Source organism: Sander lucioperca, chromosome 10 (assembly GCF_008315115.2).
Source record: "Sander lucioperca isolate FBNREF2018 chromosome 10, SLUC_FBN_1.2, whole genome shotgun sequence".
NCBI lineage: Eukaryota > Metazoa > Chordata > Actinopteri > Perciformes > Percidae > Sander > Sander lucioperca.
Window position 1 is genome coordinate 21,999,437 of NC_050182.1, and position 27,386 is coordinate 22,026,822.

At 40.5% G+C, this 27,386-nt stretch overlaps 1 protein-coding gene and 1 long non-coding RNA gene across 2 annotated transcripts in view; one reads left to right on the forward strand and one right to left on the reverse strand.

Moving 5' to 3' along the window:
* Positions 1-27,386, forward strand: part of LOC116066554 (proprotein convertase subtilisin/kexin type 4-like) — a 238,799-nt gene that overhangs the window by 51,969 nt on the left and 159,444 nt on the right. The window contains 3 exon segments of the mRNA XM_031322680.2: positions 165-246; positions 6,883-6,986; positions 13,383-13,488. Of these exon segments, the coding sequence (XP_031178540.1) occupies positions 165-246; positions 6,883-6,986; positions 13,383-13,488 (292 nt within the window).
* LOC116066561 lies at positions 9,538-26,255 on the reverse strand. The gene is made up of 3 exons (XR_004108989.1): positions 26,242-26,255; positions 13,735-13,741; positions 9,538-9,647 (listed from the first exon to the last, which is right to left on the reverse strand). It is a non-coding gene; the product is annotated as an uncharacterized LOC116066561 (long non-coding RNA).

Here is a 27,386-nt window from a genome sequence, read left to right on the forward strand (position 1 = left end):
CATCTATTGAGTAAGCCGAGTTGTGGACACTAAACTTACCAAAGGGAAGCAAAGGCAAAAAACTAAACGTGAAATGTCTAATACTTTAGCGATTGACCAACAAGGAAACATTAATTCATATTTTCCTCAAAGTAATGCATGACTGTGTGTGTTGTGATTTCCAGGTTCACCGGGTGCAGAGGCAGCACAGTCATCATAGAGACAAGCGGGTTCCTGTGACAGGGCTGGACCACAGTACCACTCGCAGTAAGTAAAGATATGTTTAAAAAGCAACTTAGCACCAGCTAAAAGTCTTGCTTTTGCTGACCTCCCGTGGATTAAAGCCCCTTAAAAAAACTTGGTTTCAAATACAAAGTATTGCCTATAGCATTAATTATTTATAAAAAAAAAACCCTACTCATTTTTAGTTTAACACCGCACGCGTGTAGCAGCATAGCGCAGCTATTTTTATTTCGGCGCCCATGTTATCCAATCTGTCCGGCCACACCGGGCACGTAGCATCCGCGTCGGCCCGCGCCCTGCAGCCATAGACAGTAAAAGAAATGGACACAGCCACTGTTTTAGGTAACAGTGTGGTGGATTATACGATAACCTATATCGACCCAGAGGATATCAATGCATTTGTAGTTTTACCACAACTTCCCTTTTCAGATCACTGCCAAACAAGACTTTATTTAAATAAGTCTACAAAATATAGCATTGAACCAGAATCAGAAACCAGCAAAATGTATGCCATCCATCAAAAATATATATGGAAAAAATATCCAAAAAAAAAAAAATCCCTGCAAGAATTGGGCTAAAAATCTACAATTTTCTGGTAACACCAATCATGCTTTATGGAAGCGAAGTCTGAGGCCCGATTTCGAAACCAGAATTTAAAAACTGGGATAAAACTCCCACTGAAAAGTTACAATTGGAATTCTGTTAAATTATTCTAAAAGTTCACCCAAACACCCCAAACAATACATTCCCTCTGAAAATTCAAATCCAAAAAAGGTCAATTAAATTTTGGCAGCATTTAAATCAAGCTGATAAAAATTCCATTGCATACAAAGCTCTCCTGAGCAACCAGCGGTGTTCAGATGTCCACCCTCTGGACCAGCTGGCTCACAGGTACACAGACAGGTAGAGAGACAGACAGGTACACGGAGCTAAACACAGTCAGTAGTAGAGAGAGAGACAGGTACAGGGAGCTAAACACAGTCAGTAGTAGACAGACAGGTAGAGAGAGAGAGACAGGTACACAGAGCTAAACACAGTCAGTAGTAGACAGACAGGTAGAGAGAGAGACAGGTACACGGAGCTAAACACAGTCAGTAGTAGACAGAAAGGTAGAGAGAGAGAGACAGGTACACGGAGCTAAACACAGTCAGTAGTAGACAGACAGGTAGAGAGACAGACAGGTACACAGAGCTAAACACCACAGTCAGTAGTAGACAGACAGATAGAGAGAGAGACAGGTACACGGAGCTAAACACAGTCAGTAGTAGACAGACAGACAGGTAGAGAGAGAGACAGGTACACAGAGCTAAACACCACAGTCAGTAGTAGACAGACAGGTAGAGAGAGAGACAGGTACACTGAGCCTCAGAGCCGCCACAGACACAATCCTCAGTCTTCAATCAAAAGATTTGAAACTAAATTAAAAGACGAATGAACAGAACAATGGCAAAATGAAAATAAAATACAACACAACCTCCTCTGTTATCAATCCCAGAGAACAGAGATATCCAATTGGCTGAATATCTCAAAACAAAAATTTCCCAAAGAAAAACTATTTTTAACCACAAGAGAAGTGTGTCTGTACACACTGCCACCAGGACATCGAAACAGAATTAAGTTTCTTATGTACATGTCCCAAATATGAAGACTTAAGAACCAGATATTTCCAAAAATTTAAAAAAACACATACCAGGCTTCACTACCTACACTGAGGACAAAAAGCTTTTTTTTTTATTAGGGGAAGATAAAAACACGGCATGGCTAGCTGCTAAATATGTCTTCTCCTGCCACAATATAAGGCAAAATATGTACATATTATTCTATTCTTTTTTTATTCTATTCTTTTTTATTTTATTGTTTCACTGTAACTTTGAGGGACATGCACAGAATTTGTTTATTATCTGCAATTATATAATAATTATCCTGTTTACTTATATTATTTTATCTGATGTATTTACTTGTTGCTGTTTATATGTATGTTTCTACTGAATTCAGAGAGAGAGAGAGAGAGAGAGAGAGAGAGAGAGAGAGAGAGAGAGAGAGAGAGAGAGAGATGCATGGCCAGGCACATATCTATGCTACGCAATACTTACACGCGCTTACGGTGTGTTCCAAATGTCTGTTACACTTAACTTGGCTTATTTGCTTTACTGGACTGTGTGGGTGTAGCTTCATCCAATTTGATTGACAATGGCCTGGCAACATGATCAAACAACTCCACACCTGTTTCTAAATATCGTTTCCACCTTAAACTTCATTAATCAAAAACAAATCTCATATTTTATATCATATATTAACCGAACTGTTAAACAGTGCAAACAGAAGTACAATCAACCCGTATTAAATGACATATTGTGTATGCACGCTTTGTTTTAATGTGACTTTAGAGAGTGGATTTGTGAAGGAAAAGAGTAAACATAAGTGTTACAAAAAATAGTTTTGTAACAAAAAATTGTTTGGGGGGTCTCAACATTTAAAATATATTGTGACAAATATAGCAGATGATGGGTATGATATGATATGTTGAAAATGACAGCTAAAGTCTGAACAAAATCTTGAGGTAAAGTTTAAACTGTAAAATTGACAAATTAGTGATTCAGTTCTATTTCTACAAAAAGTTCAGTTGACATCAGCATCGGTGAAATACAATGACATGATGGTTTTCCAACTGAGTCCCTCCCAATGTTTATAAAGAAAATGTCCAGTTGTATATTTTACCTATATATGAAGTTGTATACTTACTGACAAGTCACAGATCCTCAGGTAATGTGCCAACGTGTGCCATTGTAATTGTGTCGATGATCACATTTCTGTCAGGAGTACAGTAAGAAGGGCTTTGATCACATTTTGCTAAAAGAGTTATAAAGACAATATTGCACATGCCTGTTTTTGTGTCAAAACATCATGTTTCCTTCAATAGCTGCCACATGTTAAAACAATAAATTATTTTCCATCACACGCTAAATTCACTTCAAGTACGGGCATGTTTATCCTTTCTTTTTTTTGTGATTAACAATTAAATTTTTTTATTTTTAAGACAACAATGTTTAACCTCTCTAAAGTCTACATCCTCAATATCAAAAGTGGCTTTCATATTAAGTTTAATGTTAGAATTGTGTCAGAAAGCATCTAGCATCTAGAGTTACAGAAATGACTCAGGTGTATTTAAACATACAGTTTTTATATGCATACAATGTTATGTAAATGTATGTATGTATGTCCGAATAGCCTAGATATGTTTGTCACATATGCTTTTCTGAATGTTTTTGGCCTTTGTGACAATGAACCTCTCTGATGAAACCAGTAGAACAACTGCAGCCGTTTTATGTCTGTTTAATATTTACATTGTGCATGTGTATACCTTGAAGCCCAGCCATACGTGTATGATTGTGCATTATCTGTTATCATCTGTGTGTAATGGGAAGTGGTGGGTGTGTTTGTACAATAATGTACTGGCTCACGTCCTGCTGCGGTGCTGCCTCTCTCTCTCTCTCTCTCTCTCTGTGTATTACCATCCTCACAGCGTCGCTCAGCCTCTGCTCTGATAGATAATATGAAGGCGAGGTGAAGAGAGAGAAAAATGAAAGAGCAAGGACGTGGTGGATGAACAGTGCAGAGTTGTATGCATATTCACATACAGTAGAGGGAGAAAAAAAAATAGCACTTGTACATTTTGACCGATTTGAACTTTTGAAGTCTTATACTTCTTACTAGTATTTTTGGATTGAAGCTGCCAATATTCAACATTGTGTGCCAGTATTAAATCTCAAATATTAAGATTTTCATGCCAAACTGTTTCTTGGCAGTGTGGAAGAGCCTCATTAAGGGATTCTAAACTCTCTTGAAGCACTTGATACAGTTAGTAAGACCAGTATTAGTACTATGGGTATAATGGTAAAAGAAAAAACCCGTAATCATTGAATGGTGACTCATTTGTCGTAATTCTTCATAATAAAAAAATGAACGTCACAATTTAGGGCTGTCAATCGATTAAAATATTTAATTGCGATTAATGGCAAATTAATTGCACATTTTTGAATCTGTTCTAAATGTACTTTAAAAGGGATATTTTCACTTTACATATTATCTAGCGAAGGCCTGTCTTTGGCTATGGGGAGGAGGGTTCTCTGTGTTTCCTCTAGAATTTTTTTCAGCAGCAGGGGGGTGTTGAACGTCAAAAAGTAACATTACCTGAAAACAGCATGTAGTTTCTTTTTAGCATCCCACATCACACTTTCAGTCACTATGACCACTACTAACAATAACGGGCTTATCTGCTAATGTTAGCTACCGAGCGTTACCTTGAAACCATCCAGCAAATAGACGGTACCGTAGGGTTCTTAGTTGCAGATAATTAAAAAAATGTTTTGAGGGAATCCCATATTTCAATTTAAGTTCTTCAAATGACATAAGAATTAAGTTTTCCATATAGAGGTCAGCTACCTTAGCTACACCTTGAGATGCCCAGATTTTAAAGCCTGCGTCTGCTCTACCAGGTTGGAAGTCATCATTACCAAAAATCGGGGAGAATTCAGTTAATTTAGGAGTTTCCCCAGGTGTGCCAGACAATTATGCCAAACCATTAAAGTATTTTTGGGAAAAGGGTTTGCAGTATTTTTAATTAGTTTCAGCTTGTTAGCAGAGTATATATAAATAATTAAAGGGATGGTAATTAAGTGTGATTCTACTGAAACCCAAGCTGGAGGGTGGTTCCTCTCAAAATAAAACATCCCTGCTCTGATTTGAGCTGCCCAGTAGTACCACTCAAGATTTGGTAGTATATAGTATATATAGTACCTTCTCTATCATATGGTAGATACAACAGGGAGAGTCTGAGCCTGGGACGCTTGTTGTTCCATATAAAATTTGAAAAAAGCTTTTTAAGTGTATGAAAGAGTGAAAGTGGGGGGGCAAGTGGGATGGATTGGAAAAGATACAAAAATGTAGGTAAAATTGACATTTTTAAGATATTTATTCGATATTTATAAGATATTTATAAGCTGCGTAACCTTATCTAACAATGTATTGAAGTTATTTGTTATTACTTTGTCAGTAGTAGGGGGGGTCTTGACCCCTAAGTAGGTGAAACCATTGAGTGAGACCATAAAAGGAGTATGAATTGGAGGATTTAGTCTCTCCTTTTCATCCATAAATAATATTTCAGATTTGGAGTAATTTATTTTGTATCCTGCAAAGGTGCCAAAGTAGTCTGTTAGGTCAAGTAAAGCAGGTAAAGTCTGTTGAGCAGAACAAAATTGCATCGTCAGCATACAGGGCTATACGGTGTTCCCTATCTCCTATCCTTATGCCTTTGAAGTTGTTATTATTACGAATTATCATGGCAAGTGACTTAATTGCCAGTGTAAACAACAGTGGAGACAAGGGACAGCCCTCCCTGCGACATCTCTAATTTGTAGTGTATATAGACAAATTGTTTTTGGAAGTAGTTTCTATGACTTTACATTCACTCATAGGACATTATTCCTATATTGCTGCTCCTTTCAACTGCGGCTGATTGTTAACTAAAAGCGCATCATGCTGTTCCGGTGCTCGGGTTCCCTTTCGGATTGGGTGTCTTTTAAAAAATGAAATTCCTTATCGGGTTCAGATATGTTTCCTATAGGTCTAATTCAGATCTGGTCCAACATTTTGGACCAGTGAAGACTTCGACATTACAGTAGCACTGTAGCACCGTAATATATTGACTCAGATGATGCCATTGCAAATGGTTAAGCACGTTTGATTATTTGTGTTTCCAAAGATATACCTAAGTTTGGTTAAACAACATTGGCACATAGTTTTTGTCTACTCCACCGCCATTTTTCCCATGTCTCTGTACCTTACTGTAAACTATAGTACTCCCAAACATTGGCTCTAAATACAATCGGAGACTGCTCCTCCACAGGTTACTCGTTTGCATTGGCTATGCTGACAGCACTCTGTGTATGAGTTATACATCTGGGGACTAATTTTAGAATTTATGTTCTTACTTGTGTATGCTAAGACCTAGACCTAATTAAAGTGTAGTAGGCTAATGTGTCAGTAATTACTTGGTTCAGAGGGAGTGCTGAACCCCGGAAAGTTGCCGAGTCAAATGGTTCAGGATCAATACATGTACATGTTATACCCCTAATTAATAATAATGCTTGAAATATATTCATGCATGTTTGTGTGCAATGTTTTATTGCAGTCATTTAATTAACTTCCCATTAACTAGTGTGATATTAATTAATTTGGCAATACTGTACATACAGTATATTATGAAACAAACTGATTCATATCCATCGTGTGTGAGGGAGGGAGAGAGTGAATGGCAGTGAGATGGAGTGCTGTGCAGAGAGAGAGAGAGAGAGAGCGAGAGAGAGAGAGAGAGAGAGAGAGAGAGAGAGAGAGAGAGAGAGAGAGAGAGAGCTTGCGACAGACAGCGAGCCAAGCTGTGCCGCAGTAATGAGATGCTAATAATATGCTAATGATATGGTAATCTTCTGGCAGTATTCCACCTCACTGGAGAGAAGGGGAATCTGGGAGGCCTTTCACCATTGGATGGAGAGCAGGGACTTCCTGAAGTCAGAGTTCAAAACCAGAAAAAAAAAAAAAAAAAACTACACACACAAACACGTGCACACACATTCCACACATGATGGGTCTATGTGCTTGCAGGTTCCCAGAGGAGAGAGTCTGCAACTGACAGGCAGCCTGAGGAGAATGAGAGTGACCAGTCCCTCACCTTCAATGACCCGCTCTGGCCCATGCAGTGGGAACTGGTGGGTGTAATTGTGTGTATGTTTGTGTGTGTGTGTGTGTGTGTGTGTGTGTGTGTGTGTGTGTGTGTGTGTGTGTGTGTGTGTGTGTTTTCATTGCACCTCCTCTCTCTCTCCTCTCAGCTCTTGTCCTCATGGTGAAGGATGTTCCTCTGACAGGCATAAGTCAGGCAGCCTTTCATGTGTGACTGGAGAGAGAGACAGAGGATAGAGGGAGGTAGGCAGATTAGGGAGAAGGAAAGAGAGGGGGAGAGGAGGTGAAGGGGGTTGTCGATGTTGAACTGAGACAGATGTCGGGGATTGATTAGGCTCGCAGCAACACTGACACAAACTGTGCTGCAACAAGACAAGCTCATCCCTTCAGCACAATTTCATTCACATGGTTTGACCAATATGTGTTTGTGCAGAACAACAGCAGCACACAACCAGTATGTTTGGATATGAAAATGTCATATTTGTTACTGTAAAGCACTAGCACAAAATGTGTGTGTGTGTGTGTGTGTGTGTGTGTGTTTTAACTTCCTATTTTTGTAATACCCATACTCTTTATGCACAAATGCACTTGAATTAAGTCAAAGTGGTTCGGCAGATGTACTGTTCCCTCCTTCATTATTTGTCTTTTCTGTGCAGTCTCTACCAATTTTCTGAGTGATATCTTTCTCATTACCGTCTTTGAATAAGAGAGAATTACTCATTTTTTGGATGTAATTTGTAGGCTTATTCTGTTCAAATTCATCAAATTAATGCGTAAGACTGGGCATCGTTTGATATACAGGTAGTTCTAAACCAGCGTTGTTATGCTACCTTAATTTTGGCACCAATACCAAAGCACGAGAAATAGAACTACACCAATAAACCCCCCTGGCCAATATATCGGCTGATATTAGCTTATTGCAGATATATCCATATTGGTGCATATGTCGGACAATAAATAGCAAGAAATTATAGTACAACAAATTAGATAATTTAAGATAATTAAAAACAAATCCAACCATTACATTGTTTGTCCAATAGAGAGCACTAACAAGTTTATTTTTCAAACATAAAATGTCCTCCTCAGTACATCTCTTGGTCACAGTTGGTAATAAACAAACATATCCTTATAAAAACAATGGTAGTTTGTGATAGGTGTTTATTTATGTAGTTAAGCATTCATTTCGTTCCAGCTTTTGGTCCTTAACAGCTTTGGGTTCTCTCCTGGACACATTTCAGTCGGTACCAACAAAGTATTGAAGTTTGATACCCAGCCCTACTAATAAGAGTGCTTTACGATCAACCCCTGTCCATCTTTATACAATAGTGTCTTAGTGTCTAGTCTTTCTTATTGCTTATTTGAAGCATGTAGACAACTACAGAACTATTTTATTTTTGTTTCTTTAAATATGTTTGTATTTACATGATTTGTTACATAATTTGACCACTGTGTCCGGTTCACACAAAAGCTTTGTAAACTTCAATAATTCTCACAATGCCAGGTTACAGTCATAACAGCATAATTGTATGTAACCTGTAGTTATAATAGATTTCTGGTATGGTATTGCCAAGCATCCCAACATATAAACGCACGCACGCACGCACGCACGCACGCACGCACGCACGCACGCACGCACGCACGCACGCACGCACGCACGCACGCACACACACACACAGAATCACATAGCAGGGCAACAGGGCTCAGCCAATCGAAACAGCTGATGTTCTTGACTGACATGCGAGGGTGTAATCTGACAGAGCCATGAAGAGGAGGGGCGGAGTTAAAGATTCACCACGGCAACCGGCAAAAGATTGACTGACACCTCAGCTCTCGGGGCAAAATGGTGGAGTGAGAGTCAGGATGGGGGCGGAGAGTGGGAGAGACATAAATGCAGGAAGGGAGGAGGAGAGATGGGTGGGAAATGAAGCTGAAGTGAAAGAAAAATCTGACACCGCTTTTCTATAGGAGATTGAGCTGTGAATAGTCTTTGCTCTTAAATGTTATAATTCTTATTGACAAGCTTGTTTATGAAACACAGGCTGTGGCGATATCTGCATCACTGCAATACCGGCGGTGACGTGACACCATCACCGTCATCACCGCATTTTTTATTTATTTATAAAATTAAATTTTTTTGCCGGTGAAAGTTACAGGAGTGTACATGTCTTGTGATTTGAAATATAATGAACACAATAGTCATTGTTTAGTTATCATCATTGGCTGTCTTCTATCCTGTATTTAAGAGATTATGGAGAATAAAAAATTGGACGGTCCATTAAATATGTGGGGATTTCTTTTGTGTGTCTGATTATTAGGAATTATTTCTAGGCTTGAGTACTAGTGATATGTACAGGTAACGTTTAATACACGGTAGGGAAGGGAAGGACATTTCTCCGTTCTCTCAGCTAAGGTGGACAGCACAGCGCTGCAGTGTTTTATCATTGCACTTTACACCCAAGTACATTAGCTTAGCAGCTAGCGGACTTTCCTTGTGCTTATAGCTTAACCCTTGTGTTGTCCTCGGGTCAAATTTGACCCGTTTTCAACGTTTTTTTTATAATCAGAAATATGGGTTTCTTAACAACCAAATTGCCTCAAAATAACTTGGATGCATGCATGTACGTTGTATGGAACCCATACAACATATACATCTATGCATCCATGTTCTTCGCAGGTAAGAGTATTGATTACTCCCATTGAATTTTGGTTGTTTTATTTAAAGCCAATGCTTTTTCGGGGTTAACGCCCTTCACTTTACCGCCAGTAATGAAAACATATGAAGCCACCGTGTCTTGAGAAGCTTGTTGTTTCGCTTTTCCTCCCATACGCCACTCTCAGCGCTCACTCTCCTTGCGCGACCACACAGGCACTGACGCCACTCACTCAACCAAGGGGGTAAGCTTCTCCTCGGACCGCGAACCTCCTATGGCGTCATTTTAATGCTACAGAGCCATCACCTCCCGTTAGCATTCCATTGACTGCCATTCATTTTGACGTCACTTTGACAGAGAATAACTTTACATCTGAAGAGTTTAAAGACTCTATTTGTCCATTGTTTATTTCTAAAGAAACACGACAATGTATAAAAGGCTCCATTACCTTGTATCTCACGTTATGGCTCCGTAGCAGACGTTTTTATAAAAATAGGCTAACGATTGGGTCATAACCACGAGACTTACTGTCGCATAGTAGAGGAATTACCGTATAGTACAGGAGAAGCTCGCAGGCAGTTTCGTCTCACATTAGCTGTTTAAGTGTAATTACTAATGTTAACTAGCATTTTAGTTAGCAGTAATTAGCCTGTGCCTATGTTATCTCCTTACATATACCTACGCTCTCCGTCTCTGCAAGATTGAGAATGATTGAGATTTCTCTTGGCACAGCTACCAGAAGACTTCCAACTTTCAGACAGGTTGCTCACGTCACATTTACGTCGTCTCTCTCAGTTGGAGGCTGCGCAGTAACGCTCAGCACTCACCGGAAAAGTGCTTCTAACGGCCTTCACTGGTCTCCGTCCAGAGCAACGGGATCTGTTGGTCCATTCTATATACAGTCTATGCACTCAACCCACCTGCCATTCTCGCTCTAACTTACGCTACTCTTGTAACAGGCGGTTGCGGTTAACCACCATATCGCAGTCACGACGCTGTGACACGAATCCATACCGTCACAGCCCTAGAACACAGTATGCCGCATGAACATTTTTAAAATACACCAAACGGGTTATGAAATATATAGCTAACATAATTACATAGCTTGATTACTTAAACTAAACCATATAACATAATCATCATTAACTCAATCCCTCTCTCTCTCTCTCTCTCTCTCTCTCTCTCTCTCTCTCTCGCTCTCTCTCCTCCTCCTCCTCTGCTCTCGTTCTGTTGTGTTTAATCAGCCTCTGGTGGACGTGGATATTGATTGAGGGTCAGTAATCTGCTCAGGGTTGGTAGCCTGCCAGGACCAGATGTGTGTGTGTGCGTGTGCGTGTGTGTGTGTTAGCGTGCTTTATTTGTATGTTTACTAAAAGCTGGTGTGTACATCATGGGTGAGCAGTACACACACACACGTACACACACACACACACACACACACACACACACACGTCCGAAGGCAAGTGGACTCTATTGTATCCTTGCTTAGACTGAGTCCAGAGGAGCTTGTTCAAATCTGCTAAAATCCATACAGCATCCTGGGCGTGCTTGCCGATGATGTACGTGTGTGTGTGTGTGTGTGTGTGTGTGTGTGTGTGTGAGAGAGAGAGAGAGAGAGGAAGAGAGTGTTTGTATGCTACAGTTGAGGGGTAGCTAAGATAAAGGCAGAGAAAACAGATTGTTTTATTGTTGCATGTGTGTCTTCTGCTTAGAGAAAGTTTATCTATGTGGACATAAATAAATGGTTAAAATGTGTTTTGTGCTCGTGTTGCATGAGCTTTTTCACAATTCCGTATTCATGTACAGTATTTATATTCGTTTGAGCGTGTGTGTGTGTGTGTGTGTGTGTGTGTGTGTGTGTGTGTGTGCACGCATGTATATATGCTAGACTGATAGGATTGGTTGTGTTCCAGTGCTTCAGAGGATGATTATGATTCTGTGCACGCTTACGTGTCATTGTGTGTGTAAGTGTGAAGCTCGTGCTGTTGGCTTTCACTTCATGACTGTGTGTGTATGTGTGAGTGAGTGAGTCATCGTTCAAGATGCCTCACTGTGGGCTTAAATCCAAGTTCACAAAGGTGTGTGCGCTTGTTTTTTTGCTCATATGTGTGCCTGTGTACCCTCTGTGTATACTGTGTGTATGTGTGCACACTCCCCAGGGCCAGTCCTCGTGCTCTGGTGGACGTTAGCTTGGTAGCTGCCTCCATTCATCTGCTTTATTCTCACAGACTACAAAGCAGCACTGCTTTCTAGATGCAACCTCCCAAACACACACACACACACACACACACACACACACACACACACACACACACACACACACACACACACACACACACACACAAAGGCAGTGAACAAACTCAGCTGCCCACATACATAGACATCCACACACACCATATGATATTCAATATGATTGTTTCTAGAGGCTTCAACTCTCTTGTTGTTATCATGATGAAGATGGAGAGGAAGGGAGTGCACAATAGGGAAAGAACAGCTCACCAGGGGAGTGTGTGTGTGTGTGTGTGTGTGTGTGTGTGTGTGTGTGTGTGTGTGTGTCTGTGTGTCTGTCTGTGTGTGTCTGTCTGTCTATGGGCACTCTGAACACATACTGTGTCTAAGTGCATGCACTCATAGGCAATAATGTGCACACATTCTCTCACATAAACACGAGTTAAACTTAGAATAAATATATCCACCCATGCACAGATTCTGCAGAAATTATATTCAAATACAGTATGTAGACCACAAGAGAGCAACATGAGTGGACAATAGCTCACTGGAAATGGAAATGAGTATCAGCAGGATTGTATTGATACCACCAATACTGGATACTGACACCGCTTATTGTACTTTTTTGATACTTTAACAGTCTTCTTATGAGTTGTTTTGAATAGATTAAAAACTGAAGTGAAACAAAGCCATTTGTCATAAGTAAATTCTTTCTCTGGCAGCAACAGTTGTGTTTCTGCCCAATGTTTTCCTACTGAACACTGCGTCTTATGGCTATGGCACTTTGTAATGTTCCCTGCAATGAACATGCAAGATAGGACAACTGTAGTAGATAAAGAAGATGAGGCTGAATAAATGTAAATGTTTGATGTTCCAGTAGTCAAACAGGTGCTTTGCCATATTATTGGCATTGCTTCTTTTATCGACACATTCGATCATTTGGAAGAAAACATATTTCTACCATTTCCAACTGCAGAAAGCAGAATCATTTACAACAGGTCAATATTCCCTTTCGATTGGCGCAGCTTAGTTTGTACTTATGCAGAGGTGGCACAGTGCAATAACGCAACACAGCGTGAAGTTATGTAATGTAACGTAATGTAACGCCGTTGCAAACTCAGCATTTAAGCACACAAATGTCACTGTAATACTACTGTAGGTGTGTGTGTTTTTTAAAATCTGATTCCATTATCAATAATTTGGGGGGGATGATGATGCAACACTAAGTAACAGCGTAATGCAGAGAGGATGAATTTAGCCGGTCAGGTGGTAAGCAGACAACTGGGTGAAATGGGTGCAAATAAAAAAAATAATAACAAAAAAAAAGGATGTCTAATGAAAATGCTTTGGCAGCTGTGTTAGTGTTGCTGCTGGCTTTGCAGGTAGTGGTCTTCCACTTACTGCTAGTGAGAGATGCATTTTAGGTTACTGTATGTTTAACAATAAACATCTCATTGCTGTGGTCCTTTTAATTTGTGATAACAAGGTTGTGTGTGTGTGTGTGTGTGTGTGTGTGTGTGTGTGTGTGTGTGTGTGTGTGTTTAGTTTGCACAGGGCGAGTACATCTCCAGTGGCTTTGACCTGAACGTGATGCCAGTTTGGAGCAACAACATCACTGGGAATGGAGTAGTGGTCAGCATCATTGATGATGGTGAGTCTAACCTTCACTGCCACACAGACTGATTGGATTATATTAAATAGCGATAGTACTTGGGTACATAATGCTTATTAAATACAGTTGATTGATTATATAGATGTGGATTTTCTAGCCAAAATAAGAACATTGTGGCATACATTTTGGAATGTTTACAAACACAAAATATTAGTTTGTAACAGGACTCATGCTTGGGTTCTTTCTGGTTCTATATTAGCTGGTAGTTTCATTTTAACCATACACCTTTCTGCTTAATACAATAAGGCCCGGAGCAGACATCTAAAATATCTGGAAAATGCTTCTTTCTTAGGAAATTGTATAGCCCAATTTTCTGCAAGAGTTTGCGACTGGCTTTGGTGTTCGCTATCCAAAAAGATTTCAGATTTGCAAAGACTTGTCAAATTTGGTGTGAAGAAGCTGAACTCTGGCCCTCAGTAGAGAGGGTGAATGATTTATGTTAGTGCGCCTCCCCCCCCTCCGCCTCCACCACCGTCATCTTCGTCTCAGTCACGCCACAATGAGAATTCATTTCTCTCTGATTGCTGGGATATCTGGCAACAAGGGAAATGAGAGAGTGCCATCTTATGGGCTCATTCATCAAGAACTAATTGAAGCCACACTAGTCTCAAGTGCTGATAGAGCTGGAGTAGTGTTGGAGTATGCTGTTTTGTATGTGTGTGTGTGTGTGTGTGTGTGTGTGTGTGTGTGTGTGTGTGTTAAAGTGTTCATGTGACACTTTTTTGCATCCAAGTGGCTCTGACTCTGCTGTACGTGTGTGAGAAAGTGGACTCGGAGAAAATGTACTATAAAATTGTCATTATTCTAAGAAATGGCATATTAGTGTGGGTGTTTTTCTTTTCTTTTCTCCCCTTGCATCTATGCATGTCTATCTGCCTGGATGTGTGTTGATTGATTCTTACTTGACTGTCTGTTTCTGATGAAAGATGCTGCTTTTATGGCCGACTGCTGTGGACAGAAGGCCTTCTCTTTGCTGTGCATCCCTCTGCATACATGCAGCTCCTGTGTGTGTGTGTGTGTGTGTATGTGTGTGTGTGTGTGTGCGCGCGTGTGTGCGTGTGTTTGTGGGTAGTGGTGGCGAGAGGTGGAGGGTGGATACAGAATGAGCAAGCGAGAGAGAAAAAAAAAGAGAGAAATTAAATAGAGGAAGGATATAGAGGGAAATGTCAGGCAAGAGTAAAAAGGATGCAGAGAGAGTGTGTGTGTGTGTGTGTGTGTGTGTGTCTGTGTGTCTGTGTGTGTGTGGAACAGAGAGTATTAGACTTGCACCACTGAATCTCTTCTCCTCTGAGGCTATTGTACTCTGGTCCACCTCTCTGTATTGATTCCACAGGGCAAGAGCTCCCTCACTCCTTCTCTTTCTCTCTCCGTCTTTTCCTTTCTCTCATTTTCTTGGTCTTTCCTCTTCTTTTTTCCCTGTTACCTCTTTGTTAACTAGGAGGTGACTTCTTCCTCTAGCCACCCTTCTTTTTTTTTCCTTCCCTCTGTTTCTCCGTCTCTCCCTCCCTGCCTTCCTCTCGGACAGTCTGCCTCTCACAGCTGAAAGGATCATGTACACGCTCACCTTTAGCAACCCTTCAATCGATGCCTATTGATTTTAATATCACAATGAAATAAATTATTTTTCTTTGAGCGAAAGCGCCCCCTGCCCCTCCTCCCTCCTCCTTCTCTATGTCCACCCTTCAATCCAATCCCTCTGTTTTTAGAGGTAATGTAATTGGCATCTGATGTTGGTCCTCTACAAGCGTTGAATCACATTCACCATGCCACCTTCTATTTGTATGCCTGTGTTTGGGTTTCCTTCTGACTCTCCTCTTTCAGACTATTGTCTCACAGTTTCACCATTAGATCGAATTTGCATTAGATTTCATTTTATTACTGTACTTCATGAAGCATGATTCTTACAAAACACAGCTCAATAAAATTAGGGGCCTCATTTACCAACGTGCATATGCGCAATTATGTGCATAAAACTTGCGTACGCTTATTTCTATGCTTAAAATCCGATTTATCCATTTCTTCTTGTGTTTTAGAATGTGTGTGCATTTAAGAACCATTTCTGACCATGTGCACCAACAGACCAATAGTGGTACACAGGTGTAATCATGGCTAAACTCCTTTTCTAATTTACAAACACACAAACCAGCTGTCAACCCTGTAAGTGATCGATAGATTCTATACATGTGCATTTACGTTTTGTATTTAGAAAATTTGATTTAGAGCACAATCACACAATTACCATATCTATTTCATCTTGGTCTTTAAGTGGTGCCTCACTGAGCACCTGCTTCTGTAGGAGAACCAGAGGATCCGTTACTAACATTAGTAGTCACGTATGTTTTCTGTTATGCTGTTGCTGCACTTTTAAAAACAAAGTGCAACAATTTAAAAGCAAAATAGAAGCTAATTCGTAATTTCAGTTGTGGAACTGTCAAATGAAACCGTTTGGCTTTAGCAGGATGTCATTTAGTGTTGTGGTAATCTAGCGTTCTCAGCTATGACCCATTAGACACATTAGTAGAGAGAAAGTTTGACATTATACAGTTAGTATATTTGTAAGGTAGCAAAGGGCTGTAACTCATCTGTGCACACAGTCGGAGACCCTGACCAGTTTACTCTGTATCACGGACAGTCTAACTATAGAACAACAAATGAAGCAGATCTTCATTGCATTATTTGCAATAATTAGCAGAATATTCAATAAGTTGATCAACAGATAATGAATCTGCAACTACTGTGATAATTGATTGTTTAAGTCATTTTTTAGGGATTAGTGTCATAAATGTAATAGTTGCAGGTTCTCAGATGTGAGAATCAGTTGCTTTTCTTGGTCTTACATTATACTAAATGTAATGTCTTTCGACTGTTGGTCGGACAAAACAAAGAATTTGATGCCAAATTGGGTTCTCAGGGCGTCTTTAAATTCGGTATGATTGATTCGTACCATCCCCCACCGCTCAGCTTTCACATTAGTAGTAATGTTGTTCCATCATCATCTATGTGACATGCAAATGAGACTGGTGGCTTTGAGAAATGCCTTTGCAACTCTACCCGCCGACTGCTAGTCGCATTTAAATAGCAGTCCAATTGCGCGCTTGATGCATGTTTTTTGTTTGCCTGATACGAACCGTACCCAAGTACTACACGTGAACCGTACTCAAGACCACCTTTTCAAGTGGACTTTGGGGTCAAATTACTCAGATCTGGCACCAGGTCCCTGATGTGAAAGCCTACCAAGATATTGTGATGGGCCTTTATCGCTGTTTTGTCATGTTTTATAAACCAAACGATAAATTAAGAAAATGAACAGCAACGACATGCTGGGACGCTTTCCTGCATGCCTGCTGCTGGGATGCTACAGTATCTTCACCTCATTGTCTGTGATATTTCACATCTTCATCTCTCTCAGTTGCTACTTTTGTCTAGAACAAGTAACTCTACTTTAAGACTTCTAGGACTTTCAAAGAGATGTGAAAGATGAAGTTGACCATATGTTTCTGTATGTTATAGAGCCTGTACGTGCACAAGCAGATTAACATGGAACAGGTGATATTTATCATTGTTCATTATGTAAATGTCTGCCTATGCACGTTTGATGAATTGCAACTTTCTTGTTCACATGGGTAGTTCCTACGCACATTTTTAGAACTTGTTCTACGCATGCTTTGATTAAAGCATTAGGACCCTTTTCGTATCGACTGTTATGCATAGCGTAGTCTCACATTGCCAGATCTTTTGCCACAGCACTGTGGAGTGAGACCTTGCTTTACCACACATACATCCCAGAATGGGACAAAAAAAAACTGGGTTGTTTGCAATTCTTTAAACCAATCACAATTGTCTTGGGCGGCGCTAGACTCAGGAAACAGATGGTGGCTCTCCAAAATAGTCTCCGGAAGGAACTTGTTTTGGTGGTTCACCCTGCAAAAGAAAACGCCACATTGAATATTAAATGAAGTTAACTGTTGACACAATACAGTAACGTGAGCTATTTAAAATGCTGGATACATGGTTAAACGTAATTTGCCCTTAACAGTGTGTCACTGTGTGTACTTCGTCCATAGCAATCCCACCAAGTAGTCCCAAAATGTCTCAGTTACATGGTAAATGCCGTAAACATATTCTTTGTAAATCTTTACAATCATTCCCTGAAAGAACCAGTCATTTTCAGCGTATTGCTTGCAAGCTCAAAGTTTGTTGTTGTTTCCCGAAGCGAACAGAGTTTGAGAACGGCAACACACAGAGAAGGGAAGGTGAGGGACATCTGGCATTGCCGGATGTGAGGCAATTATCCTAGAAATGTACTGTCGTTGATCCAGACTACATATACTGTAGTGTACATCAACATAAACAGCATTTAAGAATCATTAGTGGGTTAGGGATATAGATTTATCAGTGAAATGGCATCCACCTTCCACCCACCTGAGCTCGTGACAGCCCCACAGCGTCCCTGTCACCCTGCTATCAACACTGGCCTCCGTCCCCCTCCTGGCTCGCTGGCCCAAAAGCACTCCAATATTGATTGGCGCTTACATCATTGTCATTACATGTCATTGGTACACAGAGAGAGATGCAGGACACAAATTAGACTGGGGAAGGGAGATGGATGGCTGGATAGATGAATAGAGAAAGGGGGGAATATACACAAAGAAGACTGAGCAGTGTCAAAGATAATTCAGTGAGCTCAGTGAGTAGAGATTCCTAAAAGGCAGGACACTTTAATGTCACACTGATTTGCAAAGAGCAAGGAAATAGTATTTTTTAAGATATGCTGTCTTCTTTGCAGAGCGGCACAATAGCATGTAGTATATATACACAGGTAAACATCAATTTCAGCCAATCCTGTCTTCTCTTTACTGCACTCTGTAGCAGATGTACACATTACCTTTTTATGTCTTAGGAATTACAGTACGGTGAAGATGGTGGGGTTTTATAGTTGTACCTTGAAAGCAGTCCACTGAGGGAATAATGTGAGCCTCAATATAGAGCTGTATTTACAGTGTGTTGTCATACTGTATGTATTTATCTGTTGATGTAGAAGCAGTGATAAAACATTTTATGGCTGATTATGAAGGCTTACGTAGCTGCAGTAAGAGGTAGAGCTGTATTTTTCGTATTCTACGCTCTCAGCTGATTGACTTAATGAGGTGTGTCCATGCAGCATTAAAAGCGTTTACTCTACAGTCTGCCCATGCTGTGTGTCACATTGATACTGAGTGTGTCAGTGTCCTACAGAAACCTTGCATTTCTAGAAAGTCCATTTGGATAATGAAATTTGAATTTTTAGAACTGTACTGTACATTTGTTGAGTTGGTTTTCTTGGGTAGTGATTATAATCCACAGGGTCATGATGCACTACATGGTCTGCACCTGGGGGATGCTATCATCTGAAGGCTTTGCCGAACATTACCATTGGCACAGTATTCAAAATATTAGTCATCCAAAATATTCACTCCACCATATATTTTTTACAGTGATTTCTAAACAGCTGGTGTTGTGTGACTTACCACGAACATACTACTGCATTTAAAAAAAGAAGCAATCCAACTTTTAGGTAAAAAGGACAGCTTTTGCTTTTAATTGATTTATACCGAAAAAACGTATATACACACTTGTATGTGTTAACCACATAGTGTAGTGACTTCTAATATCTGAGCGCACACTGTATTTTTCCTATGCAGTGTAAAGAAAACAGGCCATCATTAACTGCGCATTTAAAAAAAAGTGTTACACACAGCCGGCTGCAGTTAAACAAAGAGCATGATTATCACGATTAGCTTTCACCAGCAAGCAACAAAGTCATTGGCATGTAGCTAAACAAATTTGTCGCCAAGCAACACATTACCTGTATGAGTGTAATTTTTTGGTTGTTAAAGTTAATATTTATTTTAATAAGTTATCTTTTCTTGAATTTGGCAAAAAGTTAGGGTTGTAGTTATTGTTGTACGTATTTTATCCTCATAGACGTTTCAACAGAGGGCGCCAAGGTTGGTAACTGTGTAATAAGATAAACTTCATCTTTACAATGCATGTGTCTCTGCATTTTTCCATCATGCTCACGGTGTGTGTGTGTGTGTGTGTGTGTGTGCGTGCATGCATCCATGCATTAAGGCAGCCTCCTGGCTCAAGTCCAAGGAGTGTCAGAAGTGTGCGTGCGATGTGGGACTGTTTGGTAGAAATGACACTGGCCGGCTATGTAAAAGTGTGTCTGACAGGGGGAGCGACGGAGTCAGCGCTTTTTTCCCCTCCCTCCTTGCCCCCTGCTGTTCAATCCATCCAGCTGCTGTCACCACAGGGGAGCAGACAATCTATCAAGGCATCGGGATGCATTCTCCTCACCTGCACCGCGCCTTTAATGAACAGCCAACATGATCCCGGCTGACAAGCAGGAAATGGATGTAATAAAGATTGTTTCTGCATGCTCTTTGCATCCCTGATAAATCACCTTGCTGTGCAACAGATACGGGAGCCACATGGAAATTTGATTTCACACGGCAAGGGGGAGGAAGAAGAGAACCGTGGGGGGAAAAAAGAGAGCCGCTAGTGGCAGGGTCACTCTATTTTATTCCCCTTTTTTCTCCAGCGGAGCGGTGGAGCAAGGTGTGCGGGGGTTGAATAGAGGGAATGTTGTTTTTTTTCTTTTCTTTTACTTATCCCACCAACGATCTGTTAAGCCTGAAACGTGCCTCTGTGCCTGTAGGTCTATAAACAGTAACCATTGATGTGTGGAAACGTACACATAGGTGTCTGTCATCATTCTTGGACGTAACAGTAATGTGTGCGCTAGGGGGCGGGACCGCAGTTACCAAAATACTAAATAAAAATAAGAAGATTCTTGATACAATTAACAATTTTGATTAGAAACTGGCATAAATAATCATACTCGTATGCAGATTTCTTCAACTTAAACTTAGAAAACTAATGTCCCCGAGAGGCAATTTGTTGTACAGTACAGGCATATTGACACAAACAATGAACCAGACATCTACAGCACTATTTATCATAACACATAACATACACATATCAATAAATAAGAATATAGTAAAAAAGAGTATGTTGCACTTCCCTAAAAGGCCTAATATCATAAATAAATGAAACTACTGCAAAGTACTTCACATATATTCCTCCTCCAGTCATACCCCTCCCCACATCTTATTTAATTGGGTTATTGCCATGGGAATGAATGAGTTTTTTGCTCAGTTGGTTCTGGATATCTATATCTACCACCAGAAGGGAGCGGCTTGAACTCCACTGACAGTGGATGGGTTGTATCGATGCAGACCTTGTCTGCCTTCTGTGCCAATCTGGTCAGATATAGTTGGTACAGGTCTACCTGTTGCCTACCAATGATTTTTCCCCAATTTATTCCTGTGGGTGATTTTTGAATGTCCTACCAGCATACAATACAATAGGAGAGAATACTCTCCATAAACCACGCTAACAGGTGGATTTACCATTTAAGAGTCTTAGTAATATTTCAAACAATGGGTCTGTTTATCATTTCTAGCTGGTGACTATCAAATTTGCTGGCTATTTGTCCTTTTAATTGTAGCATTTTATCAGCTGTAGCTAGTTAGTTAGTTAGTTAATTAAGCTAATGTTAGCTTCATGAGTTGGTTGAAAATTCCGTCTCCACGTGATCTTCATTTTTCCAGCTGACACGTTTTTAATATTGTGAAAGTGGTATTAAATATGCTTTGGATGACTACATGAAATGTAGGGGTGGCACGGTTCGGTTCGTATTACGGTTTTAGGGTCACGGTTTTCGGTTCTGTACGGTTCTTGTTATTTTTATTTTTTAACACTCCAGAAATATACTTCAGCATATGATATTTAGCTTAATTGTCCACAATGTAGGATACAGTATTAAAAAATAGTTATATCATGTAATCATGCACAAACTGAATTTGACTTGACTTGACCCATTATTGGGACCATCTCTGAGGAAAGCTAGGTGAGCTGTAGATACAGCAAGAGGGAAGACATTGATGATTTCAACATGCTTTTCATTTATTTGGCAAAAAAAAGAGAATGTGTATTGCCATCTACAGGAACTTATGTACCTTTTTAGCACACAAAGATTGAAATATTACAGAATATCAATTGAAATAACTTGCATTTATCAAACTGCCAACTTCAGCGTAGCTCTTACAAAAATGGTATCTTTTAAAAGAAAAAGAGAGGAACTCTTAAAGCTCCGTCTTTTGAATAAGTCAGAATACGTTTAACATAAAAAAGTTGTGATTTTCTTTTGTATAGTTCTTTAAAAATCAAAAGGAAACTTGTTTTGGGGAGAATAAAATTACTCTAGGCTGACCTTTCCTAGGAACCTTACCAAAAAGGCTCAGGATGCTGCAAATGTTGGTATGATATGAAAATGGCTGGTGGATTTAAGACAAAAATAATAATTTATGAATGAATCAAATTTGAACATATCTGTCACTGTCAGTGGCTTGTTGATCTTTACATTGTTAGTTCATTTTCTATCCTGGCCTGGCCTGGGACACACATTCATACGGTTACATAAAGTACTTATTGGACTTTAACTTATCATTGCACTTACAATAACGAGCATAGCTGTCCTCAATTTAGGTCATCGTGTACATCTCATCTCCGTGTTTTCCTGCATCCACCGTGTGTGTGTACGTCAGTCGCGGGGGGAACTGAGCAGCCCCACGAGCGGTATGCATCCCCACTAACCTGGAAAGTGTTTTAAAACAGTAACGTTAATACAGCGTGTCGGAGGAATACACACAGTCTCCTGCAGCGGGGCATCAGAGACAGGGACCGTCACCGCAGCGTTTGCTAACGTTAGCTTCTTGTCTCATCTGGGGTCTGATAAACAGTAAATTCATCAAAGTCAGTGTGCCGTGCCCAGCGCTATTTTCCGATAAACTCCGGTAGCTGTGAGTACGGTTTTCCTGTTCCAGTTGTTCAGCCTCAGAGAGGAGAGAGAGAGAGCGGCTGACTGTTCGCCTGAGATCAGTAGAGCAAACGGCTCTGCAGAGCCGTGTATAATTATGACTTTATGACATTTCATAAACAGCTGATGGAGCGGCGGTGCGTGTGCACGTGCGATGCTGATGTTGTACAATGTTTATCATGCGGCGCCCTAGTGCATTTGACCGGCATAAAATCGGCATATGTCAGACTGACCTGCCGGTCTCCGGTCATGGTTGGTCACGTGAAAATCGGCCAATTCCGGACAACGACCGGTCAATCGGTGCATCTCTAGTTAAAATGTATACAGGTTGGCAGGACGGTCTAAAATGTTTTGCATGGTCTTTCGCTGTACGTTTTGTTGGTAACTTGTCCACACCTCTTCTTTCGTGGGAAACACACTGTCTGAGGTCACATACGGGCACCTGACAGGCATGAGGCTACATTGCGCATGCGTCGAACCGTGCGACGCACACACACTCCGAACTGAGACAAGCGGACCGAACGGTTCGGATGTTTTTTCATGAACCGTGCCACCCCTAATGAAATGGTGAGGCTAACGCTATATGTCCCGAGCACTAATTCATGATCTATAGAAGAAATAAAGGGAATAAAGACACAGCATGTCCTTGTATTGTAGTGTAGAGATAACCTGACGCGCCAGATGGTTTGTTAACACAGAACCATCTGAGAAGCTGCAAGAATCCAGCTGTCGTGCAAGTTAAGTGTAGAACTAGAATTAATGCTTTCCTTACACTTTTACTCTTGTGTTTTTGGTTTTGGAAAAGGCTTAAAACTGACTAAAAGGCTAAAACTGGCTTGATAAGAAGGCGAGTACATATACACCCAAACTGTATAACCTAGGGGAAGAATCTCTAATCTGTGTCTCACCCATAGACTGTTAAAATAAATGGACGGAGATTCCGGGTCTGAAAAGTGAAGCCAATGCAGAAGTGCCTTAAACCTAATTTCCAGCAGGGGGCAACTTCACTGATTGCTTGATTTATTACCTCAGTAAACATTTTCATAATGAGTTAATGGGCTCACTCACTAGTTTCAAGTCTTCTTCAATACAGCAATACAATTGATGATGAAGCAGGTCATGCTTTAGGGGCGTGGCTACACTCTGACCTGTTAATCAGGACAGAGGCTTAGCAATGTGTATCCATTGCAATGTGTACATTAAAATAGCTGTGAACTTGTTTTTGGGTGGTGTCCATGTTTTTGTCTTTAACTTTCACTCTTTAAAGCAACATTAAAGCACTTTTCCTCTTCGGTCCCCCTACAGGTTGGAAGCGGAATTGTCCATTACCGCTGTATTTTAGTTTCTTATGTCTCATTCGAACTACAGATCCGCCACCCGATCTGACAAACTTGAATAGTGCGGTTATAGCCGATAGAGGGCCGCAAAGTGAATGCAGAAGTTTGGAAACATTATTTTAAGGTACAAAAGAATCTTTGGTGTTGCTTTAACTGTGTTTTCACTTCATCAAAGTTAGTTGGAACATTTCGTCGCCTAAAAATGTCTTGCTCTGCCGTACGTGCTGATGAATGGCGACAGTCCCCGGAGGTCGGCGTTTACTCGCCGGTAAAACTCGCTCCAACGGGTTTGAAATCGACAACTTTCCACTGTTAGCTTTTAGCTTAGTGCAGCATCATCCTCCCCAGCTCCATCCTCTCGTTCAAAAAATTGTCATGACCGGTTTAAAAAAGCCAAGATGGAAACGACCAAATTGCCAAACTCAAGGCTTCAAAACTATAGTCCACAAACCAATGGTGTAACGTTACTGCTGCTACTTCCATTATTTTTTACTATGGTCTTTGGTCTCTCCACCCCGATGTTTTTATAGAAAACTGAGAAAACCTATTAGCATGAAGACCTATACCACACTACAACACCCCCACTCAGAAACGCAATAAGACCAAACACCACATCACACTACATGGCCTGCTGTCCAAACCTACTGTAGTAGATCTCTTTACAGGAAGGCATTCATATAGTAGAGTACAGGGAGAGCAAAAGAAATGTGGGGGGTGGGGGGATAATGATTGGAGCTGGGGAGGAATAATAGTGGGGAAGCAGGAGAAATACATGGGGAATGGAATATAAGATAATAAAGGGAGAGCGAGATTGAGATGGGGAGAGGACGGGAGAGGGAAGAGTGAGATAGGGAGGGGGGGGATGCAGATATGGGGGTGGCTGGGTAATTTATGATTTAATCTAATGCAGTCTGGACCTGCTGTAAGTCACACAGACCTCAGCTGGGAAAGCGAGGGGAGAGAGAGATGGAGAAATCGAGAGAGAGACATTAACCTTTCCTTGAAGCGCGTGTGGAGCTGTTTTATCTGACCACCATCCACCCCTGTAAACCTTTTCTCCTCTCCACCTCTACTTCCCGCTTCTAAGGGCCGTGTTTGCCAAATGTGTCATTTAATCATAATCAACTTTGGTTCCACGGAGTTAAAGTAAGAATTTCAAAATACATTTATGTTGATTTTGTTTCATTGTGTCACTGATTGATACAACGTTCTGGTGACTGAAGCTAAGCTCTTCTCATGTTGCTCTGAACACCTGATGCTGGGTACATGTCTGCCTACTAGGGTGGAAAAGAAACTCAGAAGAAACTCAAACTTCAACAAAATAAAGCCCAAAGAGCTGTCGGAGAACTGCCCACATTGAAAACGTATTGGTGGGAAGTGCAGAGTGAGAGGCACCACAATTTCACATCAGCATAATGTTTTTTGTTTTTCACACACTCATCCTACAACTCAGTATGAGATAACAAACAGTCAGTCTGCAACAACAGTTGGATCTTAGGCTGTTTTTGTACTTCTTGAAAAATCAAATATGATTTTGGTTTGATTTTCTGAGCCCACATGTGTCACATACAAATGATGCAAATAAATATGGGGAAATGACTCTAACTGAAGTCTCATAATATGCTGTGTTTGAGTGAAATATCACAAAAAAAATCAGTTGTCACTGGCATTGCTGCTGCAATTGTACCAGTATGATTTCTTGAAATAAAATATGATCTCAGTGGCAATATCTTTGAGCATATGTAGTATATGTGTAGATAACTTGTTTTTCACCTTGTCTAATTCCTTTATTGGAGACTGCCTCCCTGAAATTGCTGTGTTTACGTTCTCTTATTCACTGATAGAGAGACAGGTTTGCTACTTCCTTTCTTTGTTACGGCTTTTCTTCCACTTCCTTAATGTTGTCGTCACAATCAACGATCTCCACAGACATCAGAAACTTGTCTGATAACACACAAGCAGCCCATGCTGACCAAGTTCTGTGGAGGAGCAAATCAGCTACATCATACTATAGCTACACCATAGACGGTTAATGCTGAATAGGTGTCATATACAGCTGTGTTCAGAATAATAGCAGTGTGTTTAAAAAAAGTGAATAATGCTCAAAATCCTTAGATTAGCTTTAGTTCCATAATATCAATACATTGGGAACACTGCACATTCAATTCCAAATCAAAACATGACCAAAATTGATCAAGTTTGTGTTATACCTTTACAGAAAGTGAAGAAAAAGGAATATTAGGCTGTTCATACATTTACTGTATAAACTGAAAAATGTCTCAAGGGTTAGCTTTACTTTGAATCACTGCACTAATATTTAGTTGCATAACCATTATTTCTGAACTGAACTGCTTCACATCTGTGTTGCATGGAGTCGACCAACTTCTGGCACCTGTGAACAGGTATTCCAGCCCAGGACGATTGAACTACATCCCACAATTCCTCTGCATTACTGGGTTTTGCCTCAGAAACAGCATTTTTGATGTCACCCCACAAGTTTTCTATGGGATTGAAGTCTGGGGATTGGGCTGGCCACTCCATAACATCAATCTTCTTCATCTGGAACCAAGACTTTGCTCGCTTACTGGTGTGTTTTGGGTCATTGTCTTGTTCAAAGACCCATTTCAAAGGCATTTCCTCTTCAGCATAAAGCAACATGACCTCTTCAAGTATTTTGATGTATTGAAATTGATCCATGATCCCTGGTATGTGATAAATAGGCCCAACACCACAGTATGAGAAACATCCCCATAACATGATTTTTGCACCACCATGCTTTACTGTCTTCACAGTGTACTGTGGCTTGAATTCAGTGCATGGGGGTCGTCGGACAATCTGTCTGCGACCCCTAGACCCAAAAAGAACAATTTAGCTCTCATCAGTCCACAGAATGTTGCCCCATTTGTCCTTTGGCCAGTCAATGTGTCCTTTGGCAAATTTCAACCTATTCAGTGCATGTCTTTTTTTTCAGCAGTGGGACTTTGCGGGGGCTTCTAGCTGATAGCTTTGCTTCACATAGCCTTCTTCTGATGGTAACAGTACTCACAGGTAACTTTAAGTCTTCTTTGATTTTCCTGGAGCTGATCATTGGTTGAGCCTTTGCCATTTTGGCTATTCTTCGATCCATTCGAATGGTAGTTGACCGTTTTTTCCCACGTCGTTCAGGCTTCGGATGCCATTTCAAGGCATTTGAAATCATTTTGGCTGAGCAGCCTATAATTTTCTGCACTTCTTTATATGTTTTCCCATCTCCAATCAACTTTTTAATCAAAGTCTGCTGTTCCTCAGAGCAATGTCTGGAACGAATCATTTTGCTGAGTATTTCAGTGTGAAATGCACTATAACCAGCATGCACAACATTTGCTTCCTTCCTTCCTTAAATATGGGCCATAACTGACACCTGTTTCTTCACAGAATCAATCACCTCACTAATTGAACACAACACTGCTATTATTTTGAACATGCCCCTTTCAAATACAGATTCATTTACACAGAATGAGCAGCATGCATGTCATGACTGTTGGTCTGTTGGTTTTCTATGACTCTACAACACTTACTAGTAAATTATTTGCCATGTAGAAATATCACTTCTACCAAAAAAATTGATTTATGAGGTT